Below are 23,297 nucleotides of genomic sequence, written 5' to 3'. Positions count from 1 at the left end.
ATATATGAGCAGATAAGACACGTGATATGTGGTGATAGGACACTTGCAAACTTGAGAGGTTAAAGTGGAACTCTACTTTCTTCATTCTGATCTAAGACTTAGGTACATAATTACACATATGTGACATAGGCTAACATCACTTGATTTACCTAAAAATTTTGCAATTTACCAAGTACTACTCTATCTTGACACAAGACTTAAGTACATAATTCAACTATGTAATATAGGAGTATGTAACGTGTCATAAGGAGTATGTCACATAGGAGCATCATTTACAAATTATATCATCAAATCCTTCGCAATTTTGATCCGACACATAAACAAACAATTCTAAACCCAGGATCCCGGAAGAGACGACAAATGGAAGAAATCCGCCATCGATCTCCTCATAACCGAAAGAGAAAGACTGCTCTGGCGAGCGCAGGGTCTACCAGTGGACACCGGAAGCCTAGTTGGCGCATCCTGCGCCCTGAGAGGTCCACTGGTCCCCATATTCGTCGATCCATCAGGATTAGCAGTCTCCTGGTTGAGAAACAACGTTGGTTCCCGAATGGAAATCACGAAACCAGAGGATGCCAAGTTCCTCACCACTTTGGAGATGGCTGTGAGATTTGGAAAGCCGTTGCTGGTGGAGGAACTTGTGCAATTCCCGTCGATATTATTGCCGCTGTTACGAAGGCGTCCTCTGAGACTGGGCGAGCGAACTTTACCTGCTCCTCAAGGCTTCAAACTGTTCCTGGCCACTAGACGAGACAAATTGGATGGCTTCCCGAAGGAAGTTGACGCGGTGCTCTTCAAGATCGCACTTGGGGCGGGCAGCAAGAGCCTCGCAGAGAGGTTCGTCGAAAAAGTAAGGAAATTGAATCGAAATTTTTGTAGCAGGTCAGAAAATTTGATACATTCTTTTTATTTGAAGAAATGCTTCATAAGCTTCTTATTTTTAACTGCAAAATTTTTGGGGATTTTTTGAAAGTGTTCACTTTTATCGAACTGAACGTTTATCGAGTTACTGATGTATGGCATACAATATTTCAAGTTTATTTATTTACATTTTCTATCAAGTATATTTATTTACATTTCTATTTTATTTTTGATCTCAAAAAATATGTATATGTGTCTTTGATATATTCAATGTTTTTCTAACACTTCACATTTGATACCCAAATCCTTCAACATCCACTCATCGTTGAATTCCCCTTATTTGAATATTTTTCAATGTACACCTTAGAAATAGACGAACAGAATTAATGATAGTAAAATTCGAAACAAGAGTTCAGAAAGATTAATCGGTCTGCGGACAGGTTTTGTTAAAGGAGACACCTGAGCTGGCGACACAAAGAAAGGAGGCGTTAGAACGGGAAGAAAAATTATCAGGAGAACGGGACACGGCAAGATTGGATCTGTTGGCGCAGCTGGCTACAGCCAGAGGTCAAGATCTTCTTCAGGAGTCTGAAGGATCTCAAGGAGGGCTTTTGTCGTCGTTGCAGGCCACTCAATCAAAAGCCAAAGAAATCGCGGCGGCCCTCCAGGAAAGTCGACGAAGCTTCGAAGACGTTACCAGGCGAGTGGAACTTTATTAAGAAATACACTGCCGGATAATAGTATCGGATTATCTTATTCAGTGCCATATTTTATAACGTAACAGCTGCGGAAGATTATTTTAGAACGAGGGAAGCTTTTAAGTGCAAGATACTTAATTATCCTTTCGTTGTATCGTGTTGTACACATTATGCAATTTTGATGAATATTAATGAACTGAAACTCAAAGAAATATTTTTAGTTTTTTTTTTGTGAAGCTTCTTAAGAACTTTGGATATTATTTTGGGTGAATAGGAAATTTTTTATATTTTTTCATAATTAAAATAATTATTTGGAAACTGATATTAAATCTTGCAAATTAGATTCTTTGTTTAAAATGTACCTGGTGTTCAGATACATATGTCAGGTATATAATTTTACATATGTCTTGTACAAATAAAATATCAAGTATAAGTGTAAATATTAAATAATTTATTACATTGTCATCTATGTGACACTCCTTCACTGTAGAACATAGCCACTCCATCGACGGCCATATAACGAGACCTTCTGCTTTGCACTATAGGAGAGCCAAAGAGCACGAGAAGTTAGCAAAATTCGCAGCCAGTTTATACAAAACGGTGAAAGCACTGACAGCTTTGAGTCCTCTATACGTATTTTCTGCGGAAGCATTCACCGACATTTATTTGGAAGCGGAAAGTTACAGAGGTTCAATACTCTCCGAGGACAAGAGGGAACAAGACAAAGCAATCGAAAAACGGTGGGTTAAAAAATGTGATAAAAGTATTTTCATTCCTTGAAAATTTTCAAGTTGTCTTAAATTACAATTTCATTGACAGATTAATAAGTTTGACTCTGCATTACTGCTCGAAAGCGGTGTACAGAAAGCACCGTCTCCAGCTGGCTCTACAATTAGCCCTCTCCCTGAACTCCGTGCCAGATGCCGAACAGAGATTCCTGTTGGAAGAAGTTCCATTAAACGATGACGAAGACCCTGATTATAAGGTTCCCGATTGGATCCCCGAAGAACGACGTTTATCTGTTCGATCTCTGGTGTCATCGTTCCCTCAAGTAATTTTCACCTCGGCGAAAAAGTTGACATAATTCAAACAAGAAACTTTCTATAGATAGCCGCCAGAATGAAGCCGGCGTGGTTGAACGACGTCAACAACATCTACGCTGAGAGTGGATTAACCACGTTCCAGAAAATTTTACTGATAAAAACTCTGCGTCCAGATTATCTGCACACGGCGCTCTCGAAACTAGCCGCCGAAGTATTAGGTAATATTGCATGTAGTTTATTTTCACAACGTATAAATTTATGATACGGTTAATCTGAAGGTGTGAAGGATTTGTCACCTCCTAATTGGTCCCTGAGGAAAATTGCGGAACAGGAAACGTATCCTGTGCTGTTGCTGCTGTCGCCAGGAGCGGACCCTGGATCGGAACTTAGGGCACTGGCGAATAATCAGGTGGCATCGGCTACGGGGTTCATTGAAGTGTCTTTGGGACAAGGTCAAGTTGCTCAGGCTGAACTTGCTCTGGAAAATGCTTGTCGGTAATAAATTTAGTGAGGATCTTAGATGTTGAAGGTGCAGGGTGTTTCATATAAAATAATCTCTTCATATATTTTCATCTTGTCATATGTTTTGCAAACATTTTGCAAAATGTTTTTAATGAAAGTAAAATGGTTTGGAGTGAAAGTGAAATGATTCTAAGATGACATGCTGCTCTGTACATGTCATTAGTGCTCCATATAAAATGATCTGATCACATGTTTTCACCTCATCATATGTTTTGCAAACATTTTGCAAAATGTTTCTAATGAAAGTGAAATGGTTTGGAGTAGAAGTAAAATGATTCTTAGATGACATGCTGCTCTGTACATATTATTAGTGCTCCATATAAAATGATCTCATCACATGTTTTCACTTCATCATGTTTTGCAAACATTTTGCAAAATGTTTCTAATGAAAGTGAAATGGTTTGGAGTAGAAGTAAAATGATTCGAAGATGACATGCTGCTCTGTATATATCATTACTTCTGCATATGTGGATCTTTCTGTATTACTTCTGCATATGTGAAACTCCCTGTATCACTCCTACATATGTGAATCTCACTGTATGCATATACCTCCTACATATGCGAATCTCCCTGTATGCATATACCTCCTACATACATGAAGCTCCCTGTATGCATATATCTCCTACAAATGCATACATCTCCTATCCTTCCACCCTATATACAAGGTATCTGAATGCACACAAACTTGCAAAATATTACAAACCTAAAGGTACGTTACCATTTGGCAGTGCAAGACTTCTACATAAAAAAGACTTCTATATAGCAGAATAAAAAATTAAACAGCATTGCTAGTATAAATAAAAATGAGAAACTGCATACTGAAACTTGAACACAAATTTATTTTTTTTACTAAAAATTTACAATACTCATGTACGCATCACTTTTGAACCGCCCTGTATATCAGTGACTAAGAGAATAGTAATAAAAAATCGAGTTGCACCAATAAATTAATAAAGAATGTATCGATCAGGAATGGTAGTTGGATACTGCTCAGCAATCTGCACCTGGCCTTGAATTGGCTGCCCCGTTTGGAGAGTCTCTTACGATCGCCGATGTGCACCACTACCAAAAACCCCAGCACGAGAATTTGGTTAACCACCGAGGAATGTTCCGGTTTCTACCCGAGTCTGGCTGGTCTGTGCTCGAAGCTGGCGTACGAGCCCCCGGAAGGTGTGAAGAGGAACGTGAAGAGGTCATTACAGCAACTGCAGCAGAAACAGAAGAACGCGAACGTCGCCGGCACAGTTTTGTTGTCCTGGCTTCACGCGATTCTTCAGGAACGTCGAAAGTTCGTTCCTCAAGGATGGATCAGGTCTTACGAGTGGAACGAGGCGGACTTGGAGGCTGCTTACGAGTTGATAGTCAAAGAAACGAGTTCGAGCATGGGCAGAGACAAGGATGGCGGCTGGCAGACAGGAAGGGGACTGCTGGACGTGGCGGTTTATGGTGGTCGCATTCAGGATGAGTACGACAGCAGAGCGCTGTGCTCGATCGTTAGGGATGTTTGGTCAGTCGAAGTGTTTGAGGGTCGACGGAAGTTGGCGGGAGTTTTGAAGATTGCGGGGAATTCGTTTGAGGATGTGATTAGGGCTTTGGAGAACCTTCCTGATAGTGATTCGCCTAAGGAGTGCTTTGGACTGCCGGCTAACGCGCATAGGGCTTGGGAACGGGCGGCGGCTGAAGCAGTGCTGGCGCATTTGAAAGGTTTGTTTATGGGTGTTAGAGAGGTGGAGATTTAGGGAGGGAGGAGTATAGGGATGTAGAGATATAAGAACAAAGGGGTATCTGCAGGTATACAGCGTTAGAGATATAGGAATAATAGGGATTTTAGGAACGTACGAATTTTTGGAATATAGGAATTTGTGGACGTGGGAATTTGGGTGATGTAGGAATTTGGAGACGTGGGAATTTGGGGACGTGGGAATTTGGAGACATGGGAATTTGGGGACGTGGGAATTTGAAGACGTGGGAATTTGGGGACGTGGGAATTTGGAGACGTGGGAATTTGGAGACATGGGAATTTGGGGACGCAGGGTTTTGGGGACGTGGGAATTTGGAGACGCAGGGTTTTGGGGACGTGGGAATTTGGAGATGTAGGGTTTTGGGGACGTGGGAATTTTGAGATGTAGGAATTTGGAGACGCAGGGTTTAGGAGACGTAGGGCTTTAGGAACGTAGGAATCTGGGGACGTAGGGATTTAGGAACATAAAGGTTTTGGGGCTGTAGGAATTTGAGGACGTGGGAATTTGGGGATGTAAGAATTTGGGGATGCAGGCTTTTGGGGACGTATCGGTTTGGGAATGTGAGCATTTTGAAGACGTAGGAATTTGGCGATGAAGGGATTTGGCAACGTAAGAATTTGAGAATATAGAAATTGGAGGATGTAGGGATTTGGGGGTAAAAATTTGGAAGCATAGGAATTAAATCATACAGAGATTTAATAATTTAGGAATTAGAGATAACAGCAATTTGGAAATTTAAGGATTTAGGAATACAGTAATTTAGTATTGTATTAAAGTAAATACAGAGATTTTGAACATAAGGAATATGAGGATCTAGCATTTCAAAGATGTAGAAATTAATAATATATTTTACTTTTGATAGGTGTTCTAATCAAAGTGTCGCACAGCGACGAAAAGCACAACAGAACGATAGAATCAAAAATCCAAAAAGATCTGAAGGAATTAATAGATCGTCATGGTTCGATCTTTGGATCATCGATTTACATAGAAAATGATGGAAAATACGATCAATTGCAACGTTTCTTTGTCGATGAGATGAATCTGACTAAGAAAACACTGAATCTTGTTCGAAATGATGTGGAAACATCTCGTTTGGAGGACTCTAAGGTAAAAACGTTTCTTTCGAACATTATATATATCTTTACAATAAAATACTGAGGGGAAATTATCGAGCGGAAATTAAGGAATTAATCAGAATTCGCTACTTTTATTCAAACTATTATGGATTCGATATTCGATATAAGATCATCGAACGGAAATTATACAATTGAAAGTACGAGTCGGAAATAATCGAGTGGAAATGAATTACCGGGAATTATCAAAGAGAAATTATTGAACGGAAATTAAGATAGAAAAATTCATCACTCGTTTTAATAAATCTATTATGAATTCGATATTCGACGTAAAATCGTTTGTTGGAAATTATTCAGTAGAAAGTACGGTTGGAAATAATCGAAAGGAAATTATCGATAACTTCGTATTTTAAACTTGCAACAATGCACCCTATAAATATACCTCCCTTATTTTTATTCTTTCAAAAAATTGATCAAATTTTATTATATAGTACATTCGTTCATGATTCTATTCAATATATTAAATATTAATAAACAATTAATATTGCTAAAAATTAACGAGTGCGTTATATGATTGATTGATAGACTCCAAAACACTGGATGGAAGATTGGAAATATGGACCCAAGGAAATAATACCTTTCGTTAAAGGACTGTTATCCAAATACCAAACCCTCGAATCGATTGTATCGATTTCTTCAACCGTGATCGATATCTCGCGTTTGGTTAGACCGCGCGCGTTTCTCACTGTTCTGAAACAACATACTGCGAGAGAAACGGGTCAACCTTTAGAAAATCTTCGACTTCGAGTGAACTGGTTCGAAAATCATAGAAACAAAGACTGGAAGGTGTCGATGGTCATCGATGGACTATTAATATCAGGTAACTGACGTTTAGAATAAAATGTCGATAAAAGTGCAATAAAATTAAATGTTAAAACAATGTCAATTAAGTAAAATGTTACTAAAATTACTATAAAATATAAAATATCGATAAAATGTCAATTAAGTATACAATGTTAATAAAAGGTTAATAAAATGTCAATAAAATAAAATAATAACAAAATATCAATCAATTATAAAATATTAGTAAAATGTCAATAAAATTGCAATAAAATAGAATGATAATAAATGTCGATAAAATTGTAATGAAACTTAAATAAAATTCATGTCGATTCTAATAAAATTTGAACATTTCAAAGTTTTGTATATTTTAATATTTACATATTATGAATAATAATATTCATGTTTGTCAAAAATATAAAATTATGGGATTTAAAACTTTTATCTCACAAAATTTTATTATTTAAATTTATTGTAGTATAAAATAATCAGCAAAACAGGATAATCTTTATTAAACATAATCCGCAAAATTCCAACTTCTTAAATTGACATAAAAATATATACAGAATATGAAATAAAAAAATACACAAAATTGTCAATAATAAATATAGAAATAATTCTGAAATCTCCAAAGACAAAATTTGTAAAGAAAGTCTCAAAAATTTTCATACCACACAAATTACAATGTCTATTATTTTAAAAAATTAATTTTACTAAAAATAATATAAACTGTACAGGTGCATTGATCGAAGAGGGTGTCCTCAGGGATCTAGACGCGAACACAGCATCCGTTATAGCAGCACCTAGCTGTCAAATCGCATTTTTACCCGAAGATTACTCCGAAGAGAACGCCAGCTACAAAGCAATGGGAGATCGCTTAGGAAATTACGGCGCTGAAAATACTCTTAACATTCCAGTGTACGCGAATTCACAGAGGGAAATGCTGATTTGCTCGCTTCCAGTTGGATGCCCTAAAGAGGAGCACGATAATTGGTTACGTCGAGGTGTCGCATTTCACTTGAAATTAATTTAACTTGTACTTATGTGGAATTATTAGTGCGTAGTTTAATTGTTATAAAAAAAAAAGATGTATAGTATCGTAGTATTAATTTTATGTATTATCTGATTAATAAATTTCTGTACTTTCAGTGTTATTATAAAATTGATACATTCGTATGTTAATTTATGTTTTAATATTTTATCGTATTTTTGTTTGATGCAAGTTTGAATAATATAAATGTAAAAAGTTTTGAATTTTGAAATTTTTTAAATTCTCAAATTTCTGAAATCTTGGATTTCTTGAATTTTTAAAGTCATAAATGTAATTTTGAAAATTTGGAATTTCAGTTTCCTCATTCCTAAATTTCCAAATCCCTAAATTCCCAAATTCTCAAAATTTCAAATTGCTACATTTTCAACTTCCAAAGTCCCCAATATTCAAAATTCTGAATTTCTAAATTTCCAAATTTCCAAATCTCCAACTTTCCAAATTCTCAAAATTCCAAATTTCTAAATTTCCAAATCCCTAAATTCCCAAATTCTCAAAATTCGAAATTTCTAAATTTCCAAATCCCTACATTCCCAAATTCTCAAAATTCCAAATTTCTAAATTTCCAAATCCCTAAATTCCCAAATCCTCAAATTCTCAAAATTCCAAATTTCTAAATTTCCAAATCCCTAAATTCCCAAATTCTCGAAATTCCAAATTTCTAAATTTCCAAATCCCTACATTCCCAAATTCTCGAAATTCCAAATTTCTATATTTCCAAATCCCTAAATTCCCAAATTCTTAAAATTCCAAAGTCCCCATTCTGAGTTTCTAAATTTCTAAATTTCCAAATCTCCAAATTCCCAAATTCTCAAAATCCCAAATTTCTAAACCCCTTAAGTTCCCAAATTCCTACATTTCTAAAATCTTCAATAAGCACTTGACTTCCTCATAATTTCTTTCAAAAAGAACAGGACAAATAAAACACCCATTGTCGAGAATCAGAAATCTTTTTATTACTTATAAAGTAATCGCTTGATACATCCTTCTAATCAGAAGTTACTCGTACAAGTTACATAGACTCAGAAAATAGCAATAATCGGAGAAGTCATTGCAATTACACGATCGTTCCTGTAATAGTATTGGTTCGTGTTTAGGTCAATCACCAAATACAACCACTCGATATTCAAACCCGACAAAAACCTGTCGAACATGTTCTTCATCGGTATAATTCCATCATTAACTATGAATTCAACGTTCATGAACAATCAGACCGTGTTCCTTTATCGTTAATTATTCATCCAGTCAATTAACCGACGATCAATCGTGTCTGCGGCAACGCGAAATCGTTTCAAATAAGCTTGCACGGTCAAAAATAAATACGTTTTATCGAGCAGCTGTATTTGGCAAAGACAGAGAATAGAATAGAACAGACCACCCAAGTTTCGCGACAACGAAACGCGAACAGAATAAGCTCGGCTCGTTACCGACAGGAAAATCGGTGTATTTAGGTCGCTGTTCACAATACGTTGCTGGCGATAACAGTGGTCCTTTTGTTTCTCATTCTGACGCAGTTTAAATTAGCGGTTAACCGATCGAACGGCTAAAATAGGAGATACGGAAAGAACGCTTGGCTGTTTGGGTTTCAAGCTTTGGTCAAAAAATTAATCCCAAGTTTCTATCATAAGATACGGAAGGTTCAACCTTCTTATGTAGTTAAAATAATTATTTTCGCGTTTAAATTTTGTATTTCTCAAGTTCCTGATTTTACGATATTTTTAGATACAGGGTGTTCCATATTTGGTTTTTGAGAAAATTTAATTTGAGAATTTTTCTGTATGTTTATAAGAAAATTTGACAGCAAAGAACAGTCGATTTCAGTATTATTTTCTACTGATTTTATGATATTTTTGCGATGTACAGGGTGTTACAGAAGTAGTGGCACAACGAAAGATACGTGGAGGGAAGATTACACTTCTTCATATTTAGTTCTTTGTTTTTAAGAAAATTTAATTAGGGAATTTTCAAGAATATTTGTAAGAAAATTTTACAGCAAGCAAAATTCTATTTTAGTAATTTCTTCTGATGTTATATTATTTTTGCAATGTATAGAACGTTACAAAAATAGTGGCACAGCGAAAGATACGTGGAAGCTTACACTTTTTACTATTTGTTTCTCTTTTTGAGAAAATTTAATTTGCCAATTTTCAAGTGTATTTGTAAGAAACCTTCACAGCAAACAATATTCTATTTCATTATTATTTTCTTTTAAATTAAAAATATTTTTAGTAGAATATTTTCGAGGTAGCTCTTTATAAGAGCACTTTTACCCTAGAGTTCAACGAGCACTTTAAATTAAAACAAAGCGATAAAAATAAATAAATAATATTTAATAAAGAGTCCCTATCTTGAAGGTTAACATTTGACAAAAGCCACCCGATAATATTTGCGATTGAAAAGAACAAAATTCAGTTTTAAAACAGTCAAGTCACCGATCGCCAGCAACGAGGAAATTGGACCGAAACAACATGGAGAAGTACATAGACAGTGATATTCGTCGTCGACGTTTCTAAGCGAAGAAGGAAAGAAGCGAACGCAAAAATGGACAGACCAGAAGTGATAGCGACGCGAGCTCGGCCCGAAACGCCATGATTGTCGCCGATTTATTGCTCTAAGAAACTTAAGATGAAACTCACGGGCCGAGGCCGCGTCCCTGAGAAAGGCAATACTGTGTTTCTTTTCCACCCTTGGGAAACTCTTCGCGCTATTTCACACGCATACAGAGACACACAGACACATACGTGCTCTCTATTCTTCTTTACTCTCATTGTCATCTTGTTCGATTTTACTTATCTAATAGATAATCGCCGTTTTCGAACCACGTTAAACGCTCGCTTCACTGAAACTTTGTCCGGTTGTTAATCAATTATTTTTTGTAATTGCTTACCCCTTGACTTATAATATCTTTCATATGTTAGTCAAGAACTCTGACAAATATTATTGGAATCTTACTTGTTTTAGTAGATTTCTTAAATAGGCAATTTGAATTTACCGCCATTTCTGCAGCAATGGCGTCTTACACGCGGTAGGTTAAGTACGCTACATGAAGTATACGGAGATAAAGAGATAGTTACCGAAAGAAACCTATATTAAAACGTTTTATATTTTATTCCAGTGGTACCTATGTATATTGTATGCAAAGAAAATTACTAAGAACTTGTATAATTTTAAGTATAATTAAAATTATACAAGTTTTAAGGTAGCTTCAACAACCTCAGATGATCTGAAATTTAAAGACGATTTTAAAGAACAAATATTTCTTTTATAACAGAATTAGTGCCAATTTTTTTGTAACATAATTACCAAAATTTACAATAATTTAATTTAGATTGAGTTCAAGGTGACTACAAATACTTGTGGTTCAATGTGGTCAAAGTTTCTGCGAATTCAACGATCCGACTCATTAAAATTTATCTTTATCTTTCAACGTGTAAATTCTTCAAGTTTATTAATCATACTAATTCAACAGTTGATACATTTAGACATAATCTTTCTCCTACTAAATCTACTCACAAATCGTTCAGAGTTCCAAGTTACAGCATCCTCAATTTCATGAAGACTAATTTCTCTATATTCTTGCAATCAGCAAGCGAGTTTGTTAGGGAAAGTTCGTTCTCGAAGAAAATGTCGGATCGTGCGAGCATTGAAATCACCGGATACGAGCTTGGTTACTCTACCTTCCCGGACAATGCTTATTTTACCGTTTGATCGGAAATCGAGTCGCGAACAAAGGTGGATTTAAGCTTGATTCGTATGTTCGTTACTCGATCTGATCCTGGACTCCACTCTAATTATCATCTAACGATTAATACTATAACCGAGTGGTAGGCACACGGTCCTATGATCGACGACGAAGAGGAAGTTGTCGAAAGAAAAGAACGCAAAGGATTTGTCGGAGACTCGGTTCTCCACTTCTCACCTTTCTTCCATTTTGCTTTGGAAGCAAAATTTTATTTATTCTTTAAACTTTTTTAAATGTTTTTTACCAGGTTGACGAATTTATCTCTCATGTAGAATTCGGATATAATTTATTAGGATACAGCTTTTAATTAAATTAGTTTGTCAGTCCATTGTCAATATGAACTACTAAATTTCTAGATATATAATTTAAAAGTTTACAAAGTTAGAAGTTTGAAAATGTTGAAGTTTGTAAATTGAAAAATTTGAACATTCACAAGTTCCAAAATTAGAGAATTCAAATTAGAAATTTAAGAATAAAAATTTCTATATTTATTTAAACTTGAAAAGTCTATATTTGAGAACCTACATTTGAAAGTCGAAGTTTTACCTCCATAATAAAAATAAAAAATATCATTTCTAAATTATAACAAAAAAATCTAAGCAAAAGGGAAGAAAGGTAAACGGAAACGTTATAGAATCCCGACGATTAAAAGCTAAGATTAACAGTAGAAAGTTTGAAAGGGAATTACGAATTGGTCGCGTTCTGTCCCGTGTTCGAAGAGTGGTCCAAAATGGAGGAACAATAGAAAACTATAGAACTATTATACAATACGTATACATGTAGATCCGCGTGCAACGAAACTTACAGCAAATTCATTAAATTCGAATTCGTCTTTAATCCACTTACGAGGATCGATGAGTATAATCTCGGTAAAAATACATTTATACAAGTTTACACGAACAAATTGACCATCGATGTTACGAGGATAAATGTCACGGAGAGTCTTTCTGAAAAATGTCAAACGTTTCCAGAGTTAATCGATCGTATCTCTTTTTTTTTTCATTTTCTCTTTATTATTATTTTCGCATTAGGCTGCGATCACGCGAAATTCCGATACAGGTACAGGAGATTCTTTCCGATATACACGAGAGTATTCGTGAAATACGTAAAATCGAAGTTGAAATATTTCGTAAATTGAAACTTTTCGAATGCAGCGCGAATCGAGAGAAAACAGATCTTACAATTCTAACCGTTTCGATTTGACTGCCATGAAGAACGTCGATGACCCGAAATTAAAAATGAGAGAAAAATCTGACTCCTAAAATTTTCGATAGAGAAACGAATTCTTAATATTATAATTGATATTGTATGCTATTTCTACTGTGGCAGTTCTTCATACAAATTTTAACTATAAGCATTATCTGCAAACTCGAATAATTTCAAAAGTACCCGAACACTAACTTGTAGCTTACAATTTGCAAATTCAACAATTCATAAATTTGCAAGCTCGAAAATTTGTAAATTTGAAACTACGTAACTGTGAAAATGTCTAAACCTAAAATTTAATATATTCAAAAATTTGTGAATACGTTTGAAGGTATCTAAATTTTTGAAGAGTTGAACTTGAGAAATGTATGAATTGAATGTTCTAAGAATCTGCGTCTGAAAGTTTATAATTTACAATCTTGAAAATTAAAATAGTCAATGGTTATCGTCGGTCTCCACGACAGTCGCTTAAATACAAAAATCTTTCTCTGACAATTATGGTCCTTTAAATCTTGGTGACCATTTTGCAAGTTTCAAAAAGAAATACAAATGAGAGGGTTGATCTCGAAGATCACATTCATCGAAAAAATCAATTTAAATTAAAAAGAAAAACGATCGTTCTCGATCTTAACCAAATACGAGAGCGTTTGAACGCGTAACTAGCTCCGTTTCGTCTTTCTTGTTCTCTCTAAGATGGCGGCGTTCGTCGCACGAAGGACTGCGAGAATCGTCGAACAGCATAGAATTAAATACAACGTGATTTTCGATCATTCGCGCAACGAACGTCACGGATAGATTACAAAGGCATCGTGATTAGTTCTACATATAAAAAATAATCAGAACAACGTACATATCTTACGCTCGAAGGCATTTTCTAGAATCGATTCACCGTTATTAAATACCTGTACTCTACGAAATACTTAATTTTAAATACGCACGTTTAATCCCACTAGAACTCCGCACTATCCTTTCTATCGATTCTTAAAAATATCGGTTTAATTTACAAGAGGAAGAGGACACGGGAAAACTCGTGCACTCGTCTCGAATTCGTTTGAAACATCTTTAAACGTTTAAGCATCCTTTCAAGAAAAATACTTAGGGTAAGTAGATAGACCTTAACTCTTGGTGCCTGGGTCTTTTCAAACACAGGTTTCTGAGTCAAGAGAAAATGTCTACGAACTTTAATTTTTACGAATATGCATCTTTAAGTAGAACTATATTCTTGAACATTTTGAGTAAAAAAGTAGTAGAGTAATAGTAAAAAATAGTTGAGTCTTGATCGAAATAGAAAAGATATTGAAGCAACTACTTTTGCAAAGATATAAAGCAGTCAACTGCAACAATTAGACAGAGTGAAATGAACTTTGTAATTTATTGTATCAATTTTACTGCATATGTTGACTGCTATGTTTTTCAGTATTTAATGATAAAAAGAGTACTTACGAGTTTGTCTTCTTTACTAAAACGTGGTAATATCATAAGAAATGTGAAATTCATTACAGAATGTCGAAACGTGTAATTACGGGTCTGAACAGACTCAGGTACCGTTAAATCCACTGTTGAAGAATTAATTTCGAAATCGTCATCGAGATATTTACACAGATAAAAAATCGAGTCGAGTGCCCGTTAAATCACTCGTATTTTATTTAAATCGCGCGTGTTCGACGAGGATTAACCTCGCAGAGGTCTACAGGTATATTATCGTGACTCAAATTTATCTTTTTTTCACTTTTTTCATTTTCCTGTCCGCAGGACGAACAACGCTCGAAGGATATCTATTATACATACACGTTATGCAATACAATTCGACAGTAAAATTAGAGTAGTCTAGTAACAGTATAATAATAGTAATAATAATAATCATAATGTAATAATAAGAGACGATAGACCGTCTTTTAAGAGCTAATTGGTGTTCGTACGTTGATCCCCTTTTTCATTTTGGTACCGAGTTATGATAATTACCTTTTCCCCTTTTAGTCTTTCATCGACTCTCCCTCCCCTTTTCTATCGATACCTGTTTTTCGTTTCGACTGTACTTCGGCTCGATCTAATCGACTCGTCTTACGTGTGTACGTGCGTTCTAGGTTCGATGTCATGGGATATGTTCTATAACATATTTTCAGACTTTTTGAAATTTTTATGAAGACAAAATTTTAGGATATTTGAGATTTTAAGAGTTCTTTTAGAATTTCAGAACTTGAGGATTTTTTTTACTTGAACTTTCTTTTTCTTAAAGAATTTTTTTTTAACTCTGACACATTTAAATCTTGGAAGTTTTTTAATTTGATCATTGAAATTTTTGAATTTTAGATTTTTTATTTTAAATTTGGAGTTTTTAAACTTTGTACATAAAAGTTTTTGATCACTGAGAAAACTATGAAGAAAGAATATCATATTCAAAAACTGTACACAGGGTAAGAATTCAATAAATACTAATTTCCCTCGATGTTAATATAAATTGAAGCTAGCAAATATCCCATGACTTCTGAACGACTCCGTTGCTTTATTCAAAGTAGTTCGTTTGAAAATTGCTGGCAAATTATGCACGGGATCGGCATGAAGCAATGAATCTCGATTTGGCAACCTGCGCCTTTGATCTTGAGTCACGTTTACACGGTTGCTATGAATACGAAGTAGTTGGAATTGAATCTATTACACAACCCAGAGATTCACCACGATCGTTTCGTACACAAAGGATAATTTCCAGTCGAAACGTCCCGTTACTAAAGGGTTGATGGGGGACCGAAAGAGAGCAATAAAATTCCATTAGCACTTAGCTGTTCAACTCACTGTGAAAACGCGGCCCAAGGTTCTTTATACTCGTCCATCGATTGGCACGACTTTTCTTCGTGTACAGACGTCAACCTACGAGCTGGAGTCGACTTGAAGTAAAAGCTTCCACCGTGAACACTACCAGTTACACTTCGGCAAATAAGAATAATGACAATAACAACTACTGAACGTAAGTAGCGCTATCTCACTCTCGAGACGTTTGCCTGTCATTGTTTTTCGCCTAATTGGCGACCGCGAGAGCCAATACCGCCGAAAATACGTGTGAGGCGTCCATTTTTCTATTCTGACCAATTGTAGTAGCTCTTCTGAACACCTCAGCCTCTTCACGCGCCAGCTCGTGGGTTGACATCGGTACCTTCTTTCTCTAACAATCTATCGCGATTTAATTTATTACGCGGTTTAGAAATGTTTCAAATAAATAAAATATTCTTTCAATTAATTGCGTCACGCTGATCCCATTTACGAAACTTCGAAATTTTGTTCCTTGATTTAGCGATTAAGACTCTTATTTTAATTTTATATGCGTCGAAGCAACAACAAGATGTCTGACGAACGTTCACGGACAAGAAAAACAGCATCGTGAGAAAAATTCTGCATCGTTATCGTTGACGTAACTAGATAGGGATATCGGGGTGGATCTAGATTATTTTATATAGCAAATAATATATTTTCAATTTTTTCATCTTTATGAATTTTTTAATTTTCAAATACATAAATCGTTAAGTTTCTCAAGTTTCCCAAACTCTTAAATCTATAAATTTCTCAAATTTTCCAATATCCAAATTACTCAATCAAACATTCAAACGGTCAAATTGCCAAGTTTTAAAATTTCTCAATCTCCAAATTTTCAAATCTACGAACCCTAAATTTCCATATTTCTAAAATTTGAAATTCTTAAATTTTTAAGTATTTATATCTCTAAATCCTGAAATTTAAAAGTTATTTAAATCTACTTAATTAGGGTATCTGACCCACCCCACAAATAAATTTGAATTACGTCAATGATCATAAGGACAATAAATATATATCAGTATTAACGTACGTAGAAAATATATGTATATGTATAATATATGTATATATATATGTATGTATATTAACGCGACACTTATAGAAAAAAGATATGTGTTATCCGATACGATGAGGTATCCCTAGAACAAGCGGAGAGAAAAATTCAACAAGGGAGGGAGGAATAAAGATGAATACCTTGGTCAGAGTTGGACAGAATTTTTTCTAATCGATAAAATTTAATGTATAATCAATCACAAGTATGTATGTATGTCGAATATTTATTATAATCAGTGCCGTTATTAGAATTTGAGGAACACTATAGTTATTTATTAAACTTGAGATTCATCAAACTTTAAAATTTGCAAATTTTCCGATTTAAGAATTTTTATTTGCAAATTTCTACATCTTCACATTTTACAATTTTCAAATTTCTCACATTTTTCTAATTTCTAGAAATGACAAGTTTTTAAACCCTCAAATCTTAAAATTCTTCAATCCCCAAATTTGTATATTTGTCAATTTCTAAATCAACACTCAGATCTTTGATTTTTAAAATTCTTAAGTTAACAAACCCTCAAACTTCTTAAAATCACAATAACTCCCAACTTGTCAAGCTTTTTAATTCTAATATTTCCAAATTTCTCCATACATCCAAATTCTCACTACTCAATTTCAAAACTGCAATAACAGCATTGACTATACTCTTCATACAACGCAACAACAAAATTCGATCGAGTCAACGATCCTAACAACCAATTCAAATTCTCTCCAACTCCGAACCGCTAACGCTACCATCGCCCTCGCGAAGAAAAATGTAAAAATCTACCAAGAACAACGCTAATTATATATAAATTTATAAGGATGTATATATGTGTATGTATACAATATCGTCGAAGTGGCATCTAGAAATGGAACGTAGAAAAATATAAAATAAAAATCATACAAACAAATACCGTGAAGATTAGTCTTACAACGATTAATATCCGATTATTCACCATTGATCCTAGTCTCTCACTAATTCGGTTACGGGTCTTACTCGTCAATTCCACACCCTTAAACTCGCAACGGATGAGCAAAAGTTTGTTATATTTCACCGGTATTGAACGGTCCCTCTACAATATCCAGCATCTTCTTTTCCGTTTTCATCGTCGATCGAACGAGGCTCGAGAGAGAGAACGCCTCGTCGCCATTTTGAAAAATATAATACATTACGTGTACAGGCTCGTGGCTCGATCGAGAATAATTATATGTTATATTCTATACGAAGTACGTGTTATCGTATTAATTACCTCTACGCAGAATGTGATATTAATTTACAAGGTTGACAGTGATCTCGACGAGGAAAATTGAAAAGTCCGGGTGTCACCTTCGAAGAAAGAGTATCGATTTATCACGTGTAACTTACGCTAGATCGCCGAAACAAAGATCGATCGTTGAGATCCTTCTGTATGCGAAGGTCTATGGTCGGCTCAGGCTCTGCCCGTCAGGGCCGTGGGTCAAAGGGCGTTCTCCATTTCTTCCGTTGTCAGCTGGAACTGCTCTTGACCTACATCATCGAACGGTGTCGATTTAACGATCCGGTGTCGTCACAATAAAGATTTTTATTTTTTTGAAGATAATATAATTGCAAACGTGATTGCGGTTGAACGCGGTTGAATTTGTGGTCTTAGAGGGTGTCTCATTGTCTATTATATTTACAGTGTTTTGTGCCATGACTTAAGGACACAGATTTTCACAAAAGATATTGAGCAAATATTAAAAAATATTGAATGGATTTACAGTAATAAAAAAGAGATAACTCTGGATATAATATGGTAGTAAATTGAGCTGATTTTAGTAATTATTTTTGTTAACCAGTAATGAGAGCCACCACAGTTTCCGCAACCCCTAAATTCAGTTTACCCACGAGACCCATAATTTGGTTACCGTTATGTTACATTAACTTTCAATTCGATTGAAATCAATATAAACTATATTATATATACTACACTTAATTTCATTCATAAATAACATCATTCTAATATTCTTATTTTTACTAGATTTGTTAAAGTGGTCCCTACATTGAAGATTAAAAAAATAATTTTTGAATAACATTATAGCTTTATGTAAATGAATTCTTTAAGAAGTAAAATTTTAAATAAATTTGTGATAAATTAAATAAACTATAAATAAATATTTTAAGTAAAATCGTAAAAAATATTTTATTTAAAGTCCTAAACTAATTAAGAAGTCCTGACCCAGAAAATATTTTATGCACTGAATATTACAATATAATATATTAAAATATCAATTTGAAGATCAATCTGACACAAAAATTTGACAAATAATAATAGAAAAGGAATTTTTTCAACCATGATTAGAAAAAGAAAAAAATGGATGAAACTTACTGCATAAATATGCTGCGAGTTCACGATCCTCCGCTTGCAAAGCAAGATCGCGAGGTGTGTTACCTTGCCGATCCTTGATACTTAAAGTAGCACCGCCGGCGACTAGCATGCAGCAAACGGAACGACGTTTATATTGAGCCGCTTTGTGTAAAGCGGTTTGACCTCTGCAATTAAAAAACAAGCTCCCCTTTTTTATTCGATTTCCATTCACGTGCTAACAATAAACTGACGGTTCGATCGACGCTAAGTCCTATCGTAATTTCAATTATTTTCATCGCATTTCGATTCGTGTTACGTCATGCTGTCTGCCATAAAATTATGGATTTAATTCGGTCAATTGATTAATAAATTCATCGGTTGGACATTTTTGAGATTAGTGCATATTTAGATCTATGTATTAATTGCAAAATTATAGCGTTATTTATGTAAAGTAAGTTGAAATTACAAGGATAGTATAGACTCTCGTTATATGGCCGAGTTGGGCTGTTATAGCTATCAGCGACTCCTTGTACTTACTATATCGTCAAGTGCGAGAATTTTTATTTATATTGAATGACTTTGTGTAAAATATCGTTTAGGGCAATATAGTGAGTATATGAGTTAGATCTCTAGATCCACAAATTAGGTCCCCGAATTTCTAGTTCCCAAATTTCATGGTCCCAAATATCATCATCCTCAAGCTACTATGTCTTCAAACTTCTAGATCATCAAATTTTTGAATTGCAAAATATTTAGATCCTCATAAGCCCAGATCTCCAAAAACTCTAAATCCCCAAAATTCCTATACTTCTCAAGAACCTCCCCAAATTCTTACACTCTCCTAGGTTTTTTCTTCTATTAAAGTGTTTCTTATTAAAACTCACTTGTCGTTGTCGATCATATTCAGGATGCTCGATGGTGCGCAAGCGATGAGATATCTGACAATATCCTTGTGACCATATCTCGAGGCAAGATGAAGAGCAGTTTGTCCAGTGGCGTCGATACACAGAAGGGAATATCCTTTATCATGGAGTTCTTTTAGAGCCTGGAGGTTACCGACTTTTGCTGCTTTCAAAATACCGTCGCTTGTTTTTTCCAATAATCTTGTGTTAAAGGTGTGGACCTCGGAACTTAGACCAAAAAGCCTATCTCGTGGACTGCAAGCAATTCATTTTCACTTATTTTCATTAAGACATCTTCAAACTCCCCAGATTTCTATATTTTTAGGCATTGAAATACCAAATTGCAATATCTTCAAATTTCAAGGTTACCAGATACCCCAATTATCACAAATTTCCATGTTTTAGAATTTCTTGATTATTGAATCCTAGATCTTCAAATACCTAGATTTCTAAGTACTTCTTCAGTTTGAAGTGTTTCTTCAAAATGTTATGTTCTCAATTTTCTTGATCACTAAATGTCTAGATCCTCAGATTCTTAAGTTCCCAAATGACTGTGACCTAGATCTCTAAATTCCTATGTACCCAAATTTCTTAGTCCCCAAATTCCTACACCTGAAACTCCTAGATTCCTAAATACCTACTCTCCCAAATTTCTATATCTCCAAATTCCTATGTACCCAAATTTCTTGATCCCCAAATCCCTACACCTCAAACTCCTAAGTTTCCAGATACCTCCTCCCCAAACTTCTACATCCCCAAATTCCCATATTCCTATATTTCTTTGCCCCAAATTTCCAGAATCCCAAAAATTCCAAATTCCCATATCCCCAGCTCCCGAATCTCAAAATCCCAAAATTGTACTTACCTCCAACCAATTCCTCAAAAATCCTTAAAAGTCAACAAGCAACCTTCCATATTTTTCCTAGTAAGCAAGATTTGCTCTTGACTGTACATACAATCCCCGGCTACCGTGCACTTATCAGAAAATGAGGCAATTTCGAAAATAAGAGTGTTGCAAGTACAACTTACCTAATGAATGTGGGTGGTGTATGATGTTGCGACTGAGCGACAGTCGTCCCAGAGATCGATTTCGAGGAACCGCTTTCCTTTATAACGTCCCTGGATACTTTTCCTTCGTTAGCCTTCTCCTCGTTCTTCGTGTTCAGCGGTTCGTCGCGTGCCACGTTTTTCTTCATCGATCCCTGAGACTTCGGTGTGCCCTGAGTCTCGGCTTGCGTCTTCGCGTCCTCAGCCGGCTTCTCAGTATTATCGCTCGCCGGAGATGGTTGCGCCTTCGTTTCGTTTTTAGGCTGCTCTTGTGTCATGGCTGCGTTTGATTTTGGCCGTTCTTCGCTATATTACACGTTCTTTCTATTAATCTAATGATACGATTCGTATTACCATTACGTTATCATGGACACACAGACGAATGTGTGAGCTGAGGATTAAAAACGTTGGAGCGAGCTCTTCTGCATGCAATTACGAGTCATAGTTTCGTAGCTGTTGCATTTGTTAAGACAATGTGAAACACTATCTACTGATCTAATGAAAGGTTAAGCAACTAGTATAATTATAACATGTATTGCTAATTCTACAGAACACAGAACACATTTGGAAGGATTTAATGAAACTAAAGACAAATCTAATTTGGGACTTCAAGGTTAACTACCTTGGAGAGGATTGAGCAGTCGCAGGTTCTTGACTGGCAGAGACCTTCGTTCCTTCAGGTTCGTTTGACGAACTGGTTGCATTTTCTTCGAGAACATATACAACTTCGACGGCAACGTCGGTCACGTAATGCAGCTGTTCTTGGGCTCTGTCGATCCGGAAGAACCGCTCTGCGGTACACGCTGCAGAAAACGATCAATCGAACTTGTACATAATCTTTAACATGACTGCATTTTATTATACATCAAGGCTTTTAAACTACATACATAAATTATATAATCGATTGTGGATTTTATCTACATAATTTATTTGTGCCTTGCAGTATAAATAAATTCTATAAAGCTAGTAAATAAAAACAATACATAATGTCTTTGAATAAATTTCATAAATGAAGTCTATAAATAAATTTCACAAATGAAGTCTATAAATAAATTTCACAAATAAAGTCTATAAATAAATTTCACAAGTGCAGTCTATAAATAAATTTCACAAATAAAGTCTGTAAATAAATTTCACAAATGCAGTCTATAAATAAATTTCACAAATAAAGTCTAAAAATAAATTTCATAAATGAAGCCTATAAATAAATTTCATAAATAAAGTCTATAAATAAATATCATAAATAAAGTCTACAAATAAATTTCACAAATGAACTCCATAAATAAATTTAATAAATGAACTCCAAAAATAAATTTCATAAATGAACTCCATAAATAAATTTCATAAATAAATTCAATAAATAAATATTATAAATGAATTTGCAAATTTTCACAAATGCACGAAAGCTAGTAACAAGCTCTTCATGAGACAGAAATAAGGATGCTTACAATCAAGGAAGCAACAAGTGTCCATGTTATGATCTTTCGCTAGGATCTTTCTCAAGGATTCCAGATCCGTGGTGGCGTCAAGATCGAGCGGATCAGAGATCCACGAAGACGCGGCGTTCTTCAACATGTCCTTGTCGTGATGATACTTTTCGTAATCCGACATTCTTATTTTCATTACGGGCAATTTCAATCTTTCTAGTTTGACGTCCTGCGGTGGCTTGCTGGTGTTTCTTCGTTTCGCCAGCATCGTTGCTTTGTTCAATAGTTTCATGTTTATTATAGATGGCAGCAATCGACAGGCTTCTCCGTCAACCTAGAACAAGCATTATTTCTTTGTGATGTAATTCTGATGTAATTCATTGTGATAGAACTTTGTCTTAATAATTATTTTGTTGAGTATTCAGAAATTTTGAAGTTTTTGAAACTTGAAGTTTCTTAAATTTATAGGGTCAGAAATAGAGGAGATGAGAATGTGGTTGGAAATAAGAATGTGGTTGGAAAATTCCCAAACTTCTAGACTGTTAAATTTGTAGATGTGCATATAGGTCGATCTCCAAATCCCAAGGTCCACAAATTTTAACATCCTCAAACTCTTAGAAGTACATATCTCTAAATTCTAACATACGTATATCTTCGAATATCAAGATTTCCAATACCTACATACGTTCTCATACTCTAAACTTCCCAAATTCCTAGATCATCAAATCTGCATATTTCCGCATCCATCGATCTCCATATCCCGAAGTCCCCCAATATTAACATTCCCAAACTCCCAAGTGTAAAAATCCCTAAATTCTAACATACCTATATCTCTAAATCCCAAGATTTCTAATACCTCCGTTCTCAAACTCCAAAATTCCCAAATTCCTAGATCATCAAATCTGTGCATTTCCACATCCATCGATCTCCATATCCCAAAGTCTTCCAATCTTAACATTCCCAAACTCTCAAGTGTCAA

The 23,297-nt window shown here is 35.0% G+C and overlaps 2 protein-coding genes across 20 annotated transcripts in view; one reads left to right on the top strand and one right to left on the bottom strand.

Moving 5' to 3' along the window:
• Nucleotides 1–8,254, top strand: part of btv (dynein cytoplasmic heavy chain beethoven) — a 38,884-nt gene extending 30,630 nt beyond the window's left edge. Inside the window, exons 36-45 of the mRNA XM_076531524.1 lie at nt 341–850; nt 1,302–1,561; nt 2,105–2,299; nt 2,379–2,610; nt 2,667–2,820; nt 2,881–3,097; nt 4,095–4,828; nt 5,729–5,973; nt 6,525–6,819; nt 7,517–8,254. Of these exons, the coding sequence (XP_076387639.1) occupies nt 341–850; nt 1,302–1,561; nt 2,105–2,299; nt 2,379–2,610; nt 2,667–2,820; nt 2,881–3,097; nt 4,095–4,828; nt 5,729–5,973; nt 6,525–6,819; nt 7,517–7,812 (3,138 nt within the window). The 3' untranslated portion in view covers nt 7,813–8,254. The remainder of the gene's footprint in view (nt 1–340; nt 851–1,301; nt 1,562–2,104; nt 2,300–2,378; nt 2,611–2,666; nt 2,821–2,880; nt 3,098–4,094; nt 4,829–5,728; nt 5,974–6,524; nt 6,820–7,516) is intronic.
• A 504-nt stretch (nt 8,255–8,758) lies between these two features.
• rdgA (retinal degeneration A) overlaps nt 8,759–23,297 on the bottom strand; it is a 96,461-nt gene continuing 81,922 nt past the window's right edge. For 16 of the 19 annotated variants that reach the window (XM_076531537.1, XM_076531538.1, XM_076531527.1 and 13 more), the window contains 6 exons: nt 22,340–22,652; nt 21,514–21,694; nt 20,874–21,197; nt 19,827–20,099; nt 18,964–19,127; nt 8,759–18,122 (listed from right to left, as the gene is read on the bottom strand). In XM_076531537.1, coding sequence (XP_076387652.1) covers nt 18,073–18,122; nt 18,964–19,127; nt 19,827–20,099; nt 20,874–21,197; nt 21,514–21,694; nt 22,340–22,652 — 1,305 coding nt within the window. In that variant the 3' untranslated portion in view covers nt 8,759–18,072. Of the gene's footprint in view, nt 18,123–18,963; nt 19,128–19,826; nt 20,100–20,873; nt 21,224–21,513; nt 21,695–22,339; nt 22,653–23,297 lie in introns of those variants that run through there. The other 3 variants (XR_013038149.1, XR_013038150.1, XM_076531539.1) reach the window with 3 other exon arrangements.

This window comes from Megachile rotundata, chromosome 5 (genome assembly GCF_050947335.1).
Source record: "Megachile rotundata isolate GNS110a chromosome 5, iyMegRotu1, whole genome shotgun sequence".
In the NCBI taxonomy this organism is placed as follows: Eukaryota; Metazoa; Arthropoda; class Insecta; order Hymenoptera; family Megachilidae; genus Megachile; species Megachile rotundata.
This window is presented reverse-complemented; position numbering and strand designations above follow the sequence as displayed.